Source organism: Pagrus major, chromosome 13 (assembly GCF_040436345.1).
Source record: "Pagrus major chromosome 13, Pma_NU_1.0".
Classification (NCBI taxonomy): domain Eukaryota; kingdom Metazoa; phylum Chordata; class Actinopteri; order Spariformes; family Sparidae; genus Pagrus; species Pagrus major.
This window is the reverse complement of record NC_133227.1, coordinates 5,400,232-5,420,960: the sequence shown is the minus strand read 5'-3', so window position 1 is coordinate 5,420,960 and position 20,729 is coordinate 5,400,232. Positions and strand designations below refer to the sequence as shown.

General features: G+C 42.5%; 2 protein-coding genes across 5 annotated transcripts in view; both read left to right on the top strand.

The window, feature by feature from the left end:
- Nucleotides 1-147: 147 nt before the first annotated feature.
- h2ax (H2A.X variant histone) lies at nt 148-793 on the top strand. Its single transcript, XM_073479426.1, has one exon. The coding sequence runs from the start codon at nt 226-228 to the stop codon at nt 652-654; it is 429 nt and encodes a 142-aa protein (XP_073335527.1). The 5' UTR covers nt 148-225; the 3' UTR covers nt 655-793.
- Nucleotides 794-10,150: 9,357 nt separating this feature from the next.
- The window catches only part of phldb1a (pleckstrin homology-like domain, family B, member 1a), a 31,076-nt gene continuing 20,497 nt past the window's right edge, over nt 10,151-20,729 (top strand). For all 4 annotated transcript variants that reach the window (XM_073478773.1, XM_073478775.1, XM_073478774.1 and 1 more), the window contains exons 1-5: nt 10,151-10,243; nt 10,836-10,959; nt 12,853-13,023; nt 14,910-15,026; nt 16,268-17,307. In XM_073478773.1, the coding sequence (XP_073334874.1) occupies nt 10,184-10,243; nt 10,836-10,959; nt 12,853-13,023; nt 14,910-15,026; nt 16,268-17,307 (1,512 nt within the window). In that variant the 5' untranslated portion in view covers nt 10,151-10,183. The remainder of the gene's footprint in view (nt 10,244-10,835; nt 10,960-12,852; nt 13,024-14,909; nt 15,027-16,267; nt 17,308-20,729) is intronic.

Here is a 20,729-nt window from a genome sequence, read left to right as displayed (position 1 = left end):
GATTGGTTGACACTAGAACAGTTACACCAATAGTCACTGACTTCCGGTGCCCTTTGACTTCTGAGAGCCAATCACACTCGGCAATTTTCTGCCCAAGAGCCAATCGCGTGTGAGGGCGGGACAAAGCTGGGGGTTTATATCCAGGTCGTGTGTCTTTTTTTCCTCACTGCTTACAACCTTACGATTCAAGAAGCTCTATTAACAAGATAAACTCAACAACCTACAATGTCTGGAAGAGGAAAGACCGGAGCAAAGGCCCGCGCCAAGGCCAAGACCCGCAGCTCCCGTGCCGGTCTGCAGTTCCCTGTTGGCCGTGTCCACCGTCTCCTCCGCAAGGGTAACTACGCTGAGAGAGTCGGCGCCGGAGCCCCCGTGTACCTGGCTGCCGTCCTGGAGTACCTCACCGCTGAGATCCTGGAGCTGGCTGGCAACGCCGCCAGGGACAACAAGAAGACCCGTATCATCCCCCGCCACCTCCAGCTCGCTGTCCGCAACGACGAGGAGCTGAACAAACTGCTCGGCGGCGTGACCATCGCTCAGGGCGGTGTCCTGCCCAACATCCAGGCCGTCCTGCTGCCCAAGAAGACCGGCCAGTCTGCGCCGAGCTCCGGCAAGGCGGGAAAGAAGGCCTCATCTCAATCTCAGGAGTATTAGCTTGCTGGCTAATAACTTTAAGCCCAAAGGCCCTTTTAAGGGCCACCCACATCCCACTGAATGAGCAACGTTCCTTGTTTATCGCTGTCTTGTTCCAGTTTTCGCATTTTTAATTTAATAAACGCTTGTTTTTTGTAAACGTGGTCCATCACTATTTGTTATTAGCTCAGGCTATGTTAAGCTAGGTTTGGATATTTTTATGAAAGGAGTTTGGTAGTCATTAGCTGATGTGTAAATGTAGTTGGCTAGCTGATCTTGCAGCATTCCCCAGACTTGAATAGCTCATACACTCAGCTCTTACAACGTGGCAAGGTTGCTTTTTACAGTAGCTACAGATTCAGCAGGCCATTACAGATTAAGGAGACATGATGGCCCCCTGCTGACACCATGAACCTGCAGCAGGACCTGCAGGTTACTCTTCATGTGGCTCCCTGTAGCATGACCATGCAGCTTTTGTCCAAGCTAGGTGTTGAGTTACTTAAGATTGTGCACATGTACTAATTCATGACATGTCAGCTCAAATTCAAGCTGAAGATCAACATTGGCCGAAATCATATGGGTTTGGTTGAGCATGATGGGCCTAGTTACTGGTTTAAATAAACCAAACTAGAACTAATTCAGTCCAATTCCATATATCATGCTTTCAATGTTCAGTTTTTAAACATTACATGGGATGATTTAGTGATTTTGGTGGCTGGTGTGATCCTAAGATGATTTCACTAATAACTGAAGGTCTCTGCAGGCTGCATAGTCAGCTTTTTTTGTCCACTGGGTTAAAAGCCACTAGTAAATGCTCAAATATTTCTAGCCCCTCCACAGAGACTACCATGGTTCTCTACCAGCCACCTGCATATTTTAGCAGCATCTAACTGGTGCTAATTTGTGCCCTGCCTCCATGAAGATAGGATTTATTACAACACTCCTGTGTGAGGCTGAATTTGTTTTATTTACCTTATACGCACAGCTTAATGAACGTTGATCTGTATAGACCATGTATAAAGCCATGTCGAACACCCACCGTCTGTGTGATTTTACCCGTTGAAACAGCTGTGTTCAGGTAAAAGTGCCCTAAATAGAGTATTTGTGCATATGTGTGGTTAACGCCCACATAACATACTAACGGTTCTTTGAGCTCCAGGTGTTTCCTCTGCACACATGAAGAAACAAACAACTGCAGCCAGTTTGTTAGCATGAACAAAGTGATGTGTGGCTCGCGTGCAGAGGGCGTACCTTTGTGAATGAATTCAATCCTCAATCAATCAATCAAACTTCAGCCATATAGCACCTTTTCAAACAAATCAAAATGCAATTTGAAAAAAACCCAGCATATTAAGAAAACAAAAATGGTTTTAGAGACTAATGCACACCAATTGCAATAACTCCACTCCTCCTAATTATAGTACCATCAACCACATGTATGTGCTAGCAGATCAATAGTTCAAGCAAGAGTCAATGCTTTACATGAGACAGGCTGTCAGCCTATATTGGCTTCATGTAAGTCATTTATTGTATTAAGATGCACATGTTCATAATCACTCCCTTCTTTATAAAATGTTACTAACAGTTTACTTTTATAATGTTGGACAGGAATAAGTGTTGCAGAGATAAAGTGTTTGGTCCAGTCCGAAAGGGATGTGGTCTAATAATACAAGGATCAATAGAGCACATTAGGTTGCATAGAAGAGAGTCATGACTTCTGACACAGTTCAGTAATCGGACTTCAAGTACGTGTTGGAGAGAAGCAATGAAACAGCCGTTTGATAGAAAGAAAAACAGTTTATCTATATTGCAATTATGGCATATAGCATGAATGACTCAGATAGTTTAAGACATGTCAGAACAATCATGGTGATCATTATGATGAAGGTGCACTTCACCGACTTCTCCACCAGGGGTCAATTGTTTCATGTCTAAAAATCGGTGACATGTTGATGCCTGTGTAAGACAGATATTCATCTTCACCATAATACCAAGAAAAGATTGATGAAAATACTGGAGATTAAAGACTTAGAGTCATCACAGTAACATGATTAGAAATAGTAAAATATCTGAAAAACTACCATGGGTATCAGTCAGTCCTTCCTTCTCTAAGTGGCGTCCATAAGAGATGTGATTACATGTTTCAGACACGTGTGACTAAAATCAACCATAACCTTTCCATCACAGGAGGAGAGCACGCAGATATTTCTGTCTGCTCCGACTGTTTTATTAGTGGCAAAAGCAGCATGACGCACCGGGTTTGAACCGAGCCCAGGACAGGCTGAACCAATTACTCGGGCCTTGACAACGTGTCCAACAGCAACAGCCAGGCTAAAAATTCCAGCCTGAGAGGAAAAAAAGCTGAATATCCATTGGCTGTGATAACTATAATTTCCTGTCAAAGGCTCCAAATTCACCATTGATGTTCTTCTCAGCTGTTTGTGGCAAAAGTGAAGCAAAGTACTCTGTGAAAGTGAGTTTTTCTTAGTTTACTTCTGATTTTTTTCTGTGGCTGTACAGTGTGTGTCATTTTATGCATGAAGCAGAGATGCCTTTAGGGAAAGTTTGTATATAAAATGTCTCTTATGTTTCTCTTGAAGGGCAAACAAGCAATTAAAGCTCTGTCGAAGAATAAATAGAACAAAAAATGGGATACTGAAGGGAACGATTCTTCATGTTACTATATGCACTGGGTTTTGTCGGTACATGTAGCAAAATCTAGAGAACATATCTGCCTGAGCAGTGATGGGATGCAGAGATACAGATGGGGAAAAGGAATGATAAGTAGGAAGAGAAAAAGGGCCGGAAAGAGGGGTGGACCCAGCTGAGAGATGCATGTGGATGGACCGAATGTTTCACTTTGAAACCAACCCAACGGCAGTAAACGACTGACTGGTTGTTTCCATCCTGGAGGAGAGAACTGGGAGACTTTTCTCATGAGGAGATGGGAAGATGTTTTTAATCTTTGGGCTGAATCATTCTGCAGACAAGAAGATGTTCCTCGCCAGCTCTGGTAATGAGAAACAAAAATGTTTGCTTCATCATGCGTGTTGAGAGAGAGAGAGACTAAGGTGGAGATAATGGGGCTATTGTGGCTGCTTACAATCACAGTTTACAGCCTGACATGACCCAGTTATTTCTCACTGACCGGGCACCGTGTGTGAGTGAGTTCACACGCTTTTATGATCGTTTTTGCCAGTTTATATCTTAAATAAGACAGAGCAGGTGGAAGTCATCTGTTTCTGAGAAAGAGTCTTTGAATGGACACTTGTTTGTGTGTATGTGTGAGATCAGGCTGCCTCTGGGGCTCATGCGGCTAGTAATGCACTTTAGTGGAATTACAGGCTAATGAAGTACTTCCCCGACACGAGCGTGAGGTGCACAAGGGCCTGAGTGAGTATATTTTTAACATTGAACTGCCAAAAACGTTCCAGTGTTATGCATTTCTGTGTGACAGGAGAAAACAGGTAAAATATACTTCAAACTGCACAGAGGCTGCAAAGGAAACAGCACATCTGTTTGGTGGGAGACTCAAAGGAATGGTTTTGGGAATTTCAGCAGCTTCCTGTTGTTCTTTTTCATTCTTTTTCGGTCCGTCTGGGGTCGTGCCTTATCGGAGTAGCATTTGGCCAGTCACATGATGTGAGCTGGTACTTTCTGTGATGACTGTTGCAATGTATGAGAACGTGGGTGTTTAACCAGATGATTCAAATGGCATTCAAGTGTGCACGGGTTGATTTGTGTAACAGACAATGCTGCAAAAATGAAAGACTGTGTTGTACCAAAATATAACTGCAACTGTCTGAGTGCTCACAGATGATGATAATCTGCATCAAGCATCTGTGAATCAGTCTTTTATCACGATGAAGGTCTGTCTTGTCCTGAGCTGAGTGTCTCATGCAGCATTCCTCCCACGTCAACCACTCAAATGGTTGCGTCTAAGGTCGAGGTGAGGGCAAAGGTCAAGTTGGGGCCTGTCACACTTCGCAGGAGAAGCAGTATTTGCGCACAGCCTGCGAGGAAGTGTTGACCGGGGTCAGCGCCTGAATTCGAAGGAAGGTGAAAGCTGTTTCTCATCAGACCCCCACGCACCCTTCTACCTTTCCGCCTCTCGAGCATTTTGTACATGATTGCACTTTTGCATTCATCCACCTGTCTGCTGTCACGTCAGGTCCTGACGTCCTGCGGAGATCTGCAGACATCTGCTCCACATGCCAGGTTAGAGGGAACAGAGTGTATCTACAGGGAGCACATACTGTACGATCTGAACCATCCACCAGACATAATTCATGATTCACCAGCTGACAAATCTCCCAGTAGTGGTGAACTTTTATCATCCTCCCACAGTGCTCGCAACCTGTTTGACTGCTGAAGCATCTCTTGCATTAGGGATTCAAAGACTTAATTGTCATACGCAGAAATAAACAAGGTATTATTATGTCTCTACCAAGGGCTGAAACTAACCTATTTACAAAGATATACTAGAAACACATTTTTAAACTAAAGGAGGACAGAAAAATGTAAAGTCACATTCATGTACACTCACTGCTCACATACACTCATACTACAGAGGTCAACAATTATACAGACAGTGTGAACAGATGTGCATGTGTACAGTCATAGTATTGCCAAGTAATCAACATCAGAAGGAAAACAGACATAAATATTGATCATTAATCCCTTTGGTTCATAATGCATAATTTAACTAGCAGTTAAACTGTCCAGACCAGTGGCCAAATAAAGACCTTCTTCTAATAGCCTGAGCGGTCTCAGCTGATTAAAGAGTGCGTCCCCTCGTTATATTAAACAACATCTTTTCAATTCTTAAATAACCTTGAAAGTCACAATCTTAATGATAATGCTACCTATTTTTTTTAGCCATGCTCTAATTTAGAAGACAAGATGTGATACAACAAAGGAAATGCCAGTTTGTTGAATTGTACCCTTTTTAAAAAATCAAATATCGCGATATTTTTGAGCAAATAACTTGATATCAGCATCACAACAATATTGTAGGTATGAATATTGGTACTTTCACCGAACAACACAATGAGATTTTTGATAAATAATCATCAGTAATGTGGATAAAATGAGTTTGTGAAGTATTCAAACGAGTACAACAGTCTGGTAGCTCAAGAAGGTACATCACGTTTCTGTTATGCAGCCTTTAAAACCTAGAAAACACTCATACAATAGTTGCTGAACGCCTTTTAAATGGTGCTGGAGTCGATCACCATTTAAAGGACGTTCAGCACTTCTCACCCCCATCAGCTGTACCTTCCACATCATCACTGAGAGGACAACTTGACTCACAACATCAACCCTCTCTGCAGACTTTGCCTCGAGTCCATCTGGTTACTTAGCTGCCTCTGTTTGTTTGTTTTCATTTTCCTTAGTGACTCATCATCTGCTTCATTTCCTCCATCTCATCCCTGGCCCCCGACCATGGGAAAAGCCTTGAGAGATCAATAGTGGAGGTTTTCTCCCACTCTCTCTGACTGTGGGCCAGATCGTTCCTGAGGGACGTCTGAAACGATGGCTCACATGTGTTCTCCCTCTTCCTGTGGAGCGTCCTCGATCCCGTCATCATTGATGTATCGAGCACAGTGGGCGCATTATATTCCACCGTGTTTTGTCATATAATCATAATTTTGAAAACAGTTTCCCAGAGTGGAAATACCCTCTCCACAGTTTGTTACATCAGTGGCACAGAGCTCAGAGCAGGAAGTTCCACCTCCACCTCCTACTCCTACGCCACCTTTTTATTTCCTCCCAGGATCAGACTGTTAACACCTGCTTTACTTTATTACACAATGCTGCAGCCTCCTCTGATCATCTGGTGCAGTCCATCTGAGTCAATGGAAACCCTGTAAGAGTGAAAACATCTTGGGGACTCTCTGAGGAGGATCTGAACTTTGACTCAAGTCCTCTACTAACAGAGTTTATTTGCAAAAAAAAGAGAAAGGAAGTCAGTAAAAAAGGCGTCCTCAAGAAGAGAGAGCACATTTTGGAGGGCAGGACTGATGCCGGGTCCCCCCTCTGCTGCGATGTAACTCTGCACCGGGATGGGGAGGAGAAGGGGTTGGGAGGAGGGAAATAGCAGAGGAGCCCAGTGAGTGAATGAAAAAAGCTAGGAGCAAGACATAAACAACCATGTGGACACTGCTCTATGGATTAACAAACTTTAGACAAACTCACGGATGTAGCTGCTGCCTGGACTCTGTGAGAGTAGAGTAATGGTAAGAGCTGCGTGTCTGTCAGTGAAGTGACAAAACTGCTGAATATGTTTGCAAATGCTTTACACAATAACACTTTTTTTTATTGTTTTAATTTTAAGTATGTCTTTTATTTCATGTATCATTTTAAATCTTGATTTTCCGTGTCTTTTCTGTTTTGCCAGCGCTCACTCTCAGCAGATTTCTCTTTAAAAGTAGCAGCCCAGACTGTGTGGCTGGTGGTGTCTATTTTCAGAAGCTCATGGCAACTCTGAAGGGCATAACTGCCCCCATAATGACAGGTTACAGTGGAAGGCCCTGCATTTGCGAGCATTTAAAACTATTCTCCGGCCTGGGTGTGTACGCTAAATCACTGAGGCTTGTGGGAGCAGGGAGCATGTGTGTGTGCATATGTGTGTGTGAGTCAGACAGCAAGAGACACATTACCCTGCCCACTCTCCTGTCCTGTGTCTGAGTGCGTGGCTCACAGAGGGCCAGTGTTGACAGGCAGTGGGCTGACAGCAGAGGCGTGAGGGGTCCAGTGTCAGAGCTGAAACAGAGGGGACGCTCTGTTCTCCGTGTCACTGGGTCCTCTGCGATGCATACACTGGATGGGATTGTCAGATATGTGTGGTTTCACCCGTCTGGAGTGACATCAGACGCGGAGAGAACGGCCTGTTGTCTCAACCGGGGCTAAACTCAGCTGTGGAGGTTTTTGGGCTATTTTGGCAAGAATTTTAAATGATCAGTGATGTCAGTGAAGAGTAACAAAGAGCTCAAGCCTTTATCTATGATGCAACGGTCATGTGTTGGTGTGTGAGCAAAGTCTCCGTATCTCAACCCAGTTGATCAGCTATCAGAATCGGACTCAGCCTTATTGACCCCAGTTTTAGATTGCTCTCAGTGTACTTGGAGTTCAACCAATATGTTTTTTTCAGGGCAGATACCAATTATTAGTAATCAAGGAGACTGATAACCGAAATACATTTGCAATAAAAATAAAAATCTTAGTGTCAACATTTAGAATAACCAGTGTTGGAATGTAACTAACTACAATTTACTCAAGTACTGTATTTAAAGGCGTCATTGATAACATTCAACCAATCAATGTAGCCCTCCATCTCCCTCCTTCCACTACATTTACATTACAACACTGCTGTTGTTCAATAATCTGCCTCCTCAAGTGGTTGCTAACGGTAGCTAACATTGCTAACATCAGCTAGGACACGTTAGGTAACATTGCTAATGTTAGCTAGAAAACATTAGCTAACATTGCTAGCGTTAATGTTGCTAACGCCAGCTAGCCAACATTAGGACAGTATGCTGGGCGCTCAAGGTAGAACTCCGCCATCCACAAATTAGCAGCTACCAAGACTGTTGATCGCTAAAGAAACACAAATAACTTATGATACAAACCGTGTTACACTATTGGCTGACAAACCTTGCTGGAAACTGGAACCAACAGTCAGAATCTTTACACAGACATAAACAAAACAATCATTTTGGACCTGACAAACATTTTTAAATTATTGATTCACAATCATAATAATGTTTTTAAGGAAAATAGATACTTTTATTCTTTATTCTTCACCTTTCTACAAACTCTGTAGATGCATTATTTATTAAAAAAAAATAATTTGTCTTCATTAAAATGTTATCAATATGACCTTTGAGTACATTTTTGAGGTACTTTGAGGTACTTTACTTGAGTATCAGTTTTCTGCTACTTAATACTTCCTGTTCACCACATTTATTTCATAACTTTAGTTACCAGTTACTCTAATGATTCATGTTATTAAGTGCTGATAGGCTATTACTTGTGACGTGTAACCAATCAGATAGTGTTGTGGGCCGGACAGTGACTGCAGACAGAGAAAGAATGCAGCATCAGAGCCAACGTAGCGCATTCTTTATATTAATTTATTTTATCTGCAATCGGACACACACACAAAAAAACAAAGGCAGCCCAGTAGCTTAGCTAGTGCAGCATGTGTTTCCTGTACAGAGTCTGTCCTCGAATGCAGCCTTGGTTTTGAATCCGAGCTGTGGCTCTTTGCTGCATGTCATCCCCATTTCATTTAAGTCTCCCTTCAGTCAGAAATTAGTTTTCCTTCTTGTTCCTACAGTTGAATGTTTGAGCTTCACTGTGTGAAGTGATGTACGTGCCGAGTTTGACACCAGTCGCCTGTTTTCACATTCATCCGCTCACAACTTAAATGTTCTCTGTGCCCATTGAAAATCTGATCTTAAGAGGCGGGCCTAGGAGCATGATTTGTGACATCACAAATAGTTTGGAAGCCAGTCCTGGTCCAATATTCACACAAGTGTGGTGTGGAAACCTGAAGCCTCCAGTGCACAAACGCAGAGAGTGGATTTAAAAGTAATCTAAGGAGGAGTAGGTGCCATTTTCAGGATTTTGATGTTGTAATTATACTTTTACTTGCACACATTAGATTTTTTTAATGTGCCGTTATACAAGTGTGAAGGGGATTTTTAAATAAAGAGATCTACTTTTAAACATACATGTCAACAGTTAAACATGACAGTAATTTATGTCTGGTCTGTGGTAGACACAACATACACCAGATAATAGATAGTTGTGTCTATTTGGGTTTTGCCTGGAATGCTGAGCTGATACTAAATTGCTGCCAGGACAGGCAGCTCATGTGGGAGATAGTGAAAGACGCGGATGCCAGCTTTTTAGCAGAAAAATATGGTGAGTCATCTGTGCTGCTTATGCGTCTGTGTGTGATTGTCTGAGGTCTGTCTGGTGCTCATGGGTTTGTTGTTTCCCTCTCGTCTGATGTGAGCGCCGATGAGCACACAGCTGGATCTAATCTACAGCATCTGTCTGCAAACACGGAGTGTGTGTCTGTGTGTGTTTGCGTTTGTAAGATCTCTATATGAGTCACGGTGACTCATCATGGGTCCGAGGACGCAGTGATCTGACCCCTGGTGTGTACGACACCTGCAGAGCTCACTCACACCTTCCACTCTTCCTTGCGATGACAAATGCTTGTTGTCAGATTTGTAAAATCAGTCATCGTCCTTAGATTGAGGCATAAATCAATGCCAGCTCTCTTATGGATCGTTTTGTCTCCGTGGTTCTGCAGAGACAATTACCCAGTATAATGGTTTGGTCACATGGGCTTATAAGTGGGGCAGAAGGTTTCTAAGGAAAGCACTGTTCTCATTGTAGTACAACTGTAGTAGCAGTATTCCCAGCGCTCCCATTCATGCCCTGCTGCTCTCTCCCTCTCTCTCCCTCTCTCTGTATGCGTGTGTGTTTGCCTCAGGATCTTCATGTGTCAGATAATTCTGACGGTCCAGCCGACATGGAGCGCATGAGCAGGAATAAAGTGGAACATGGGCGGCAGACGCACCAGGTCTTACAGGTGAGTCATTTCTTCCTTCAGGTCCAGGGACCATTTACTGCTGATATAACTGGGATGTTAATTCATGTGTAACTGACTTTATTACTATCACCATCTGCTCTGATTATTGTAATGATCTGTCTCAATGATATGGACTCCCATTGTTGTATTCTTCTTTATTTAACAAGAAAGTCTGGTTTTTAATCAAATGCTGAACAAACATTAAAATCATGGCGTGTTCAGTCTTCCAGATGCAGACAAACATCTGGAATTTACAGGGGGCTATTTTAACGATCGTGTAGCTGGTGTAGCTGGTGAAAAGCAACTTTATTTACTAGCACATGGTCAAGCACCTCGTATACTGCTGTAATAGAATTGATAATTTCCTAACCAGCCTCAGATGAGTTTGAATCAATTGCATCCTGTCAACTGGACTTCCTGTTTGAGCATTTAAATATTTATGCTTTGCAGTTTATCTCTTCATACATGTAGTATTATTAGTATTTAACTTCTGATTTCACAGACTTTCAGGTGTGTAACTTCATAGTCTTAGTAACTCAATGGTCTCAGGATCATGTAATCATGTTTTCCAATGTATGTATTTTTTTGACAGAGCACTCCTTTAGACCTGTTTGAGACAGGCAAGTCCCTGAAAGTCCAGGCAGAGCGCCCCCACCTGGTTAGTCTGGGAAGTGGACGCTTGAGCACGGCCATCACCTTGCTGCCCCTGTCTGAAGGTGAAGACCTGTGTGTGTGTGTGTGTGCGTCCTTGTACTTGCTACATTGTGAGGACTGGAACAAGTTTTGAACCAGCAGGATGAGGACATTTTGGAAAGTGAGGACATTTTAGCCGGTCCTCACAACTTCAAAGGGCTGTTTCTAATTTTAGACTTGGTTTTAAGGGTTAGGTTCAAGTTAGGTATTGGTTAGGGTTAGGGTGATGGATAAGGATGGGGTAGGGGCCTGTTTAACAGCTTGTTAAATGTGCAGTCCTGCCTTATCATGGTGCACCATTTCTTTTGACTTTAAAGCTGCTGTGATATTCTGTTATTAAAGTTGATGTTAAATAGCTCTAAATAGACCATATTCACACGGCGGCCATTTTCCCCTGACGTCACACTCGGGGTAGGAAGCTTGAATTCTGGGATTATGTTAGCTGCTGTGTCGAGCTTGCAAGTTGTATAAATGTAGAGAATCTGACAAATTATCATTTTACCACGTCCTGGTTGACAGGCAACTGAAAAGATAATAACAAAAGACAAAGACAAAACAAAGACAAAATCTAGAGGGATCTAGGCCATATTTTAAGGTAAAAAAACATATTTGTAACCTAATAGCTAACGCTAGACAATGGCTAACTTCCCAGCTAACATTACTGTTTTATTACATCCAGAGTTTTACTTCCAGGCTTAAATAAATGTGTCCAAGGTAGGCTTTGCACTAATATTTTCAAATTAAATTGTGCTTTTCCTATCATACTGTGTAACACTATCAAAGAGCAATGTTAGCTAGGAAGTGTTTAATTGCTAACATTAGCTGTTGTCTAGTGGAAGTTATTATCAAATATGCTGTTGTACCTTGATATATGTTCTGATGTATATGTGACAACTTTTTTTTCATTTTTTTCTGTTGACATGTAAAGATATGTAGTTAAACATCTTGGTCTGACACTATCTGATGTTCCTACAGTGCTTACTTTATGTACTTCATTGTTTGGCTGACATCTTTGATATCTACCCAGCAGCAACATCTAAGACTAATGGCTAGTTTGGGGTAAACTCAAGCTGTCATTTTGTTTAGTCTGGGGCCCAACAGGTAAATTAAGTCTCCAACATAACGTTAGTGTTTTTATTAATGAGATATAAGCATCAAACGTGTTTTAGATTAATTAGATGTTTACACTTTGAAATAACACCATGAAAAAAGAAAGTAGTATGTAACCTAATGCTTGATGGAGGGGTTTACTAACGGAAGTTATTGTAAACAAACAGTGATTTGGTCTATTGTTTCCATATACACTCCCATAAGCCCATTATTCAAAATATGTCAGTTGTTCTGTAATAAGAAAGAGGCACAACTTGCCAGGAGTAACACATTGACAGACACTGATGACACATAACCTTCTAACTATGTTGTTGTTACTCATACTGCACCACAGTTGCCTTGTCTGTGATTTTCTTGCACCATTTGTCTTTCACTGAGCCCAGACACCACAGAGGATGAGAGGGTGTGACAGTAGCGCCCCAGAGAAAAGCCTTCTGGGATCTTCTTTGTGCTCCATCTCCTCCGTGCTATCACATAAGAATGAATCGTGCATGAGTGTTTGTGTTGGGTTAAATCTCTTGCCCTCAGACAGCAATATAAATATAACAGATTATCAAATTACAATGCATTTAATAGAAGATGACTTTATTAATTCCCTCTGTCAAGGTCTCTTGAGACTCACACCTGTTGTTTAGCATTCAGTCGCATGCTTACTCCATTTGCGACTCCGCCCATGTGGCCTTGACCTCTGAGATGACACCCGTCACCTCCGGCCCTTAAACCTGCAGTCTAAGAATACTTCACCAAAGTATTCACACATGAATCCCCTGTAACGAGCACTGAGAAAATGTTTTCTCTTGTTGCAGGGAGAACCACGCTGGGCAGTGATGGGACAGATATCCCTCTGCAAGGCCACGGCATCGCAGCCCAGCACTGCTACATTGAAAACAAAGCAGGCAGCATCACCTTGTACCCATGTGGAAACCAGTGCTCTGTGGATGGGCTTCCCATCACCAAACCCTTTCGCCTGACACAAGGTACAATTGTTGATGTGAAAGCTTTTTCTCCTATCTTATTTCAAATAACTTTTATGACTTATATGATATTTGGCAATGTCAGTCTGTCAGATAGTTAGTCCGCCACTTTTTCACATTTGTGGTGGCCAGAGGATGAGTCCTCATGAATCTGGTTTCAAAGTCTTTCATCTTGCGCCGTCAGCAGGTCAAAGTTGTCTCCCATCCAGTGAAATATTCTACATCTACGAAATGGATTGGCAAAATTTGGTACTTTCGCTTTTTTGCCCCTCAAATATCCTGAGCACACCACTGTTACAGTATACAGTCAGAAAAAAAGGTAGGCTGAAGTAATGTGTTTCATTTAGCTAGATCGCGGTAAATTAATTATGCAAGATTAGCTGAGGTTTTGTTAACATAACATTAGCTAACCCTTACTCTGTCATTAGCTAACTTCAATTTTTGCATATATCGCTCCTTTGTCTCTGTTGAGAGCCTCTCTCACATCTGCGTTTGTCTTTTGCACAGACTTTATACATCTTTATACATGATGATTAACTACTGACAGATGAAAAAATGACCCTTGACAGTGACAGATAATGACAGCTAGTAGGCCTAAGCTACCCTCCAAAAATGGCGGCACCATTACAGAATGCTCACCATACCCTATTGGGTGGATCGCCATAAATTTACCCCTAACGCTTTCCCCTTTGCTAATTTAGTTTTAATTAGAAAATGTTAGCATGCTAGAACAATCAAACTAAAATGGTGATCATGGTAAACATTACACTTGCTGGGCATCAGCATGTTAGCATGTCGACATTACCATTTAGCTCAAAGTACTGATGTACATTGATGAGGCACTAGCATGACTCTCAGTCTTGTTTAACCCCCCCTTATCTGTGAAATCACATTCATGTACATTCAGACAAATGATAAAAAATGGTAAATGTACACACACAAACATAAACTGGCTTCTGCTTATTATCAAGCTGATTGGAGGCAAAGTGGACTTTGCACAACAATAACACTGTCAAGCTTTACCAAAAACAAAATGGTCAGAACAGTCCCGTGTCCTTCCAGTAACAAACATGCTTGCCATAAAATAGGCATAACAGTCCCGCCCCCCTCAGTCCCCTCTCCATGGGATCCATGCCAGCAGCAGCTACACCAGAATGTCATTTGAAGCCCGGTGATCAGCCAGCGTGTGTGGAGGCAGCAGCTGCTGAACAAGAATACTTCAGGCTATGCTTCATTCAAAGGACATGTCATGAAATCCTGATTAAAACAACTCAGGAATGGAGGAAACGGCTTCATTTGTATCACAAGGAACAATGCTGCAGCCACGCGGACCTTTGACTTTATCTTGAAGGATGAAATAAACATTAAACTCCCCGTGGAATATCTATTACTGGAAACAAAACTTCAGGGAACATAGCAGGCATTCTCGAAAGCCCCTGGACATGCAGGGAAAGGAGAAAGAGTTGAATTCACTTACTGTTTAATTACACGTGAGTTAAAGTTATTTATGTCAAGCTGAAACGTTGTTTACATTCACGGCATGTTAAAAGAAATCTCTCAGAAAAATTGTACCACACACTCACACCTCCTATTGTATTGATTATTTAATGCTTTTAAGCGGGACAACATCAAGACACTGTTGACTCATGACTACTGAACCAGTTAAGCCATTGAAAGAGAGCTTTGGGGTCCCATTTCAACCAGAATTAGTTGAATGATTGAAGTAACTGAAAGTAATTCATTCTTAAATATGAACAAAACAACACTAAACCACCAATAATATATTGTTAGAATCAATCATTCATGGTGTTGCTAAGACTTTGCCTCTGAAGATGCTAACTAACACATCACTGACAGCTTCCCACCCACACTGTTGTGTCTCCTGGCAGGGTGCATGCTGTGTTTTGGCCAGTCTGCCTTTTTTCGCTTCAACCATCCAGAGGAGGCCCTGCGGATGAAGAGCATGCTGCCTGGAGGACTGAGCACCGCAAGAACTCATCCTACTGGTAAAGACCCCGCTTTGATAATGATATAACTCTCCAGATGGAACAATTGCTGTGATCCAGTCATGGTTTGTGTTCATACAGTTAGAAAGGATACAGGAATAAAGACGTCGAGTGTCAACTGTGTGTACGAAGGTTTTACTGTTTCCTCAGGAGCTATTCTGGGCAGAGCAAACGCTTTGAGCTGATAGGTATTTATTCACAGTTGGACTCCCACTACCTTAGTGTAAAAATCAAGATGCTGCAAAGGTTCCTGAACAAGGATCGTACATGTGCGAGAGAGAATTACAAGACTTTGGCCTCTGGGTAGGATGACGTATTGTGATCAAGCTGTACATGATTAGTTGATTAGACCATCCATGTTTTAGGGCTTACGTCTGAACAAATGGTCACTGAGATGTAGTAAACATGATGAAAGACAACTGTTAACACTTCATTGGTTAGAAATGTTGATGTAAAGCTCAGAACTGAATGAATTTTGTAGTTGACAGGATGTTTTTGTTTTGTTCTCCTGTGTGATTTGTGATTTTTGACATTTACTGCACAATTGGTCCCGAAGTTTGACTCAAAAATTGGCCGTTATCTGACCGAAAGCAGAAATAACTTGTTCAGGACTAATTATCTGTGGCCTACATTGTGATCTAGTTCATTTCAATCTGTGGTTTTCGCTCAAGGTGTGACCCCATTGTGACACAGGATTGTTGTAATCTTTCTTTATGCAGTTACATTCAGGTGATGTTATATTATTCTGGCCCCTCGTGCTGCCGATGATATTTAGAGTCCATTCTCCTCTGACCTTACTGGTTTGGCTGTCCGAACAGTACAGTAAGAGACGCCACACCCTGCCCAGTGTGTATGGCCCACTCTTTCCTGACCAGCCCCTGATTTCATCAGCTCTGAATGAGGTACACGGCTGCAGCTTTTATATTTAGCAGCTCCAGATCCCTGTAGGATTACAACACAACTGAGGAGCACAACATCCCTCATACAGGAGACATTTATCACTATGTAAAGTGAGCCACAGAGACACTTTGTGTTTAGGTGTGTGTAACAACATGTTCAGGCATGTGTGTTTTTCCTTTTATGTCCCACAGCACTGACCTGAGGTGTGCTGGATGTCAGTAGGACAAAGACAACAAAAGACGGATTCCTTCCACTGTGTTTGTTTATGTGTGTTTGTGCAACTGTCTCTCCAAGTGTCTGCCTCCTTTATTCAGCAGGAGTGTTTCTGTCTCCCTTCGCAGACTCCCACAGTGTCCTCAACGGGAACCATCAGTCCTTTTCGAGCAACGGAGACTCCAGATCCAACAACCTAGCAAAGAACCTCCAGGACTCTTTGGTTCTGAAGGTCTCATCATCAGGGCCGGGTAAACAGCCCTCTCCAACAAATATGCTCAATGGGAGAAATGGCTCCATGAAAGAGGAATCCATTTATGAAAACAGCAGCACCTTTCTGATCCATAACCTTGGCAACAAAACCCCTCCAGTACCCGCCAGGTCCGCTCATAACAACCACACTCCCGTCCCCCATCCGAGGACCTCCCTCTCTGTGGCCCCGAGTGGTACCAGTGGCGGTCAGAGGGCCCAGGAGAGCCCAAAGATTCTTAGGAGTGTAAAAGGTGAGGCCACGTCAAGGTCAGGACAGGGCACAGAAAACTCTAGTCACAAACCATCATCTGTCAGATTCTCCCCAACAGCTCCACCCAGTCCTCGAACAAGAGGCCCCTCCCTGCAGAAGAGATCCCCCAGTCCTATGAGAGATCAGCCCCTGTCTCACTCAGAGGTCCCTCAAAGACTCAGGACTCCAGAGCTAACTGGGTCCACCAAAGATCGTCCTCCTGTCAGCCCTTACATGTCCCACAGAGGGACTCCAGGATCGCAGGGCTTCGCTGCCAAACCTGTCCCCGACAGCCCCCAGGGCCCCCGTAAACTTGTAGGTCCTTCCAAAGCAGAAGCCATGAGGGCACTGTATGCCCAGAGTCCATCGTCAATGTCTGGGCTGGAGAAGGAGCCTGGAGGCAGGCAGTTGAGGCCTGGTTGTGGCATCAAGTCAGGCCTGGGTTCTCTGTCTGCTTCGTCTCCTCTTGGCAGCCCTCATAGCCAAAGAAAGACCCCCTGCATGACCATGAGTGGATCTTCCAGCAAGGAGCAGAGTCTTGTGAAACCATACACCCGGGAACGCAAAAACAGCATCTCTGAGATCAACGACAATGAGGACGACTTGTTGGAATACCACCGCTGGCAGAGAGAGGAGAGGCTGCGTGAGCAGGAAATGGAGAAAATGGTAAGTGATCAGCACATCAAGGTGTATACTATAACCATATGCTATCACTTCACAATAGATATGAGAGGAACAAATAATTTCAGTATGATAGCTGCGGTTCAAATCTGCAGATGCTGATGTGAGCGTCTCTCAGGAAGTCACGAAGAAAACATTTGCTGCTCTGGTTTTGACTTTTTGTTTAGTCTATATTCTGTTTATGCAAGGATGGAATTTGTATATACTTTAAATCTGCAATAATCAATTAGGAGCGAAACATCGAAACAAGCTGACAGGTGCAGAGCCACAGAAATATCCAGGCGTATGTTGTATACTATAGCACAAAACATCGTAAACATTTCTTAAGCATCCAGCACACACAGAGCAACGTTAGCATTAATCTGGAGTGGTGTTTCTGGTGACCTGACAACTGTAAGTCAATGTTTACTGTTTTTATTATAGCTGTGTTCTGATCTCCACCACATCTGGATAAATAACTCTAACTTTACCCGGCTAGATATGCAATCATGTTCACCACCGACTTGGTGGTGGGAAACAGGAGAAACGGCTAGCGTGGCTTAGTCTGAAGATTTTTTTTTTTTTTTTTTTGTCTTTATGCCAAGTGACATCTCCTTTTGCTTTAAGTGAAACATAATCATTTTCACACAAAGCAAACAAGCCAGAAATGTGTTAATAATGAGCTTGTAGGCAGACTTTTTAGTTTTGGACAGAGTCAAGCTAGCTGTTACCCCCCTGTTTCTAGTCTTTATGCTTGACTAAGCTAATCATCTCCACTAGCGTCATATTTAAGTTTAGTTTGGTAATTTTTACACAATTTAAACAAGCGAGAATCATGTTAATCGATGATCTTTAGAGGTGCTGGTAGGCAGATGCTTTAGCTTCAGACAGAGACAGGCTAGCTGTTTTTCCTTGTTTCTAGTCTTTACACTAAGATAAGCTAATTGTTTCCCTTAGCTTCATATTTAAGTGTATATTTTGATGTTTTTACACAGATTAAACCGATTTTATTGAGAAACAACATCATATGTGAGCTTTAGAGGGTCCCTGTAGGAAGACCTTTTTTTTTAACCTTTGTACAGAGCCAGGCTTGTTTCTATTGTTTATGCTATGCTAAGCTAATCATCTCCTTAAACTTCATAGTTTTTTCATTTTTTGTTTTAGCTTTGGACAGTGCCAGGCTAATTGTTTACCCCTTCTTTAGTCTTTACACCAAGCTAAACTAGGCTAGGCTAAGCTAAGCTAAATGTTTCTTGGCTGTAGCATCATATTAATGCACAGATGTGAGAGTGGTATTAAACTCTCTCCAAAAAAAAACAAATAAAAGTATTCCTGAAATGTCGAACTATAAAAACTGTAAAAAAACATATTCATTATTTCACATTTAAACATAGGCATAGTCTTTACGTTTATTTGTGTAGTTAGCTCGTTGGTTAGTAAGGAACACAATGTGAAAAAGTGTCTGGCTTCAGATTTAAAAACAACACAGGACAAACACTACAGGGTCGATAAACACCATCATTTTTAAAGGACATGAATACAGTTGAGTGGAGAAGGCGCTGAGACTGTTGGCACGGCAGACATCATGTCTGCATTCAGATATCTTGTCTAAATCTCCTGGCACACAGCCACCAGCTCATCTCCCCAGAGCATTACTGGCACCGTCAGCCCATGTGGCCCGAGTAACGCGGGGTGAACATTCCTCCACATGTCTTGAGGTCCAGAGCAGAGGGCGCGGCTGGTTATTGCTCAACACTATATTTATCAAAAGGACGAGTGGCTTTTACTTTCAGGGCTGCCTCTGCTTGACGGACTGGGCTCTTTCTTATTCGTACCCACGCACGATCATATAGACAGCATACTTGTTATCCATCCTCAGCCCACACCCTCCAGCCCCCCACCCCGGCTTGCCTCTGACAGCTGAAAGGACCATAGGAGGAGGAGGGGTGGAGTAATTCCCGGCCCTCCTTATCCACAGACTATTTCAGGAACCAAAGGGTTTCTGGTAACAAATAAGAGTTACAGACAACATGTGTCTGAGTTGGACTGCTGTGGATACAGTATGTGCATGCTTTTTGCAGACAATGTACGCCTTTACATATACATAAACAGATGAGAAAATGAGAGATATGTTCAGTGTCGGCTGAGTTTTTTAGGTTTTGTTGTGCTTCTTTTGTGCTGTAGCTTTTACTCAGCAAATATTGAATGATGATGATGAGGTTTTTTGCTTGTGTTTATACAGTAAATTATGTCCATACACATAGAAAACACACATGCTGAATTTAGATGAACACGTTGTGAGAAAGTTAATGACCACAGTAGTGTCCCAGGGGACCATGTTTAGGTGAATGGAGGTTCAAGACTAGGCTATATAATAATGCTGGACGCCTGTTAAAGGAATAGTTACACAGAGTTAAATGAGAAGAAAATAATCTTCATTATGACGTCTATGTATTGTGTTGCAGAGATATCTCCTACAGTTAGCATGCTAACCAGCTAGCCATGGCCTGTTTGGGTCGAGTCCTAGTGGTGTGAACATCAACACTCCTCTGGTGCTCTGAGCTTCACGGCTAACTGAGCTAACTAGCTATAATAATGGCAGCCACAGTTAGCAGCAGTTAGCTGATACTCTGGTAAAATGCTGATCCCTGTTTGTTTACCTTCAACAGCCGGCCACTTCTTATATATTGTATCTTTAAGTATAAAGGTATGGGGCCAGGAGATAATTAGCTTAGCTTGGCTGAAAAAGAAAGACTGGAAACATGGGTAAACAACAAGCTTGACTCTGCTAATTAGCCTTATATTTAGCCATAGCCATATCTCATTTGTTTAATTTATACACAAGCTAAAATGTAAAAAAAAAAAGACAGATGTTACTATGAAGTCATGAGGGTGAGCTGTTTAGCTTAGTACGAAGAGAGGGCAAAATCAAACAGACACTGAGGTGTAAAATTTGAACTATTGATGAAACAAACGAGATGCATTGTGTTGTTTCATGAGCATCAGAGGTGCTAGCTGTCTTCTCCCAGTTTAGCCTACAGTCTATGCTAAGATGCTAATGTCTCCTGGCAGTGAAGTTAGCTTCTTATTATCATACAGACATAAGAGTGGTATAATGGTGCATATTCCCTCACAAAATACATTTAATGCTAAACCTGCCACCTTGTGTTTTACTATGTTTTGGGTCCTGGACTAGGTTCTTGACTTTTTGGTATCACAGCCTTGAAAGAAGCACACAAAAATGATAAAGTGCAGACCTATAGATGAGAGAGACAAAGGGAGGATTTCCTGCCAGTGAAATGAAGGCCCTACAGCTGGCACACTGCTCTTTTGGCACAGTTGGCAAACACTTTACTGAACCCAACCTACATACGTGGATATTTCTGTACTTCGAAAAGCCATGCTGCGTGTTATCTCTCATCAAAAGT

Bases quoted from the DNA above. Each gene is read 5' to 3' on its own strand.
- h2ax (XM_073479426.1), top strand. From the start codon at position 226: ATGTCTGGAAGAGGAAAGACCGGAGCAAAGGCCCGCGCCAAGGCCAAG.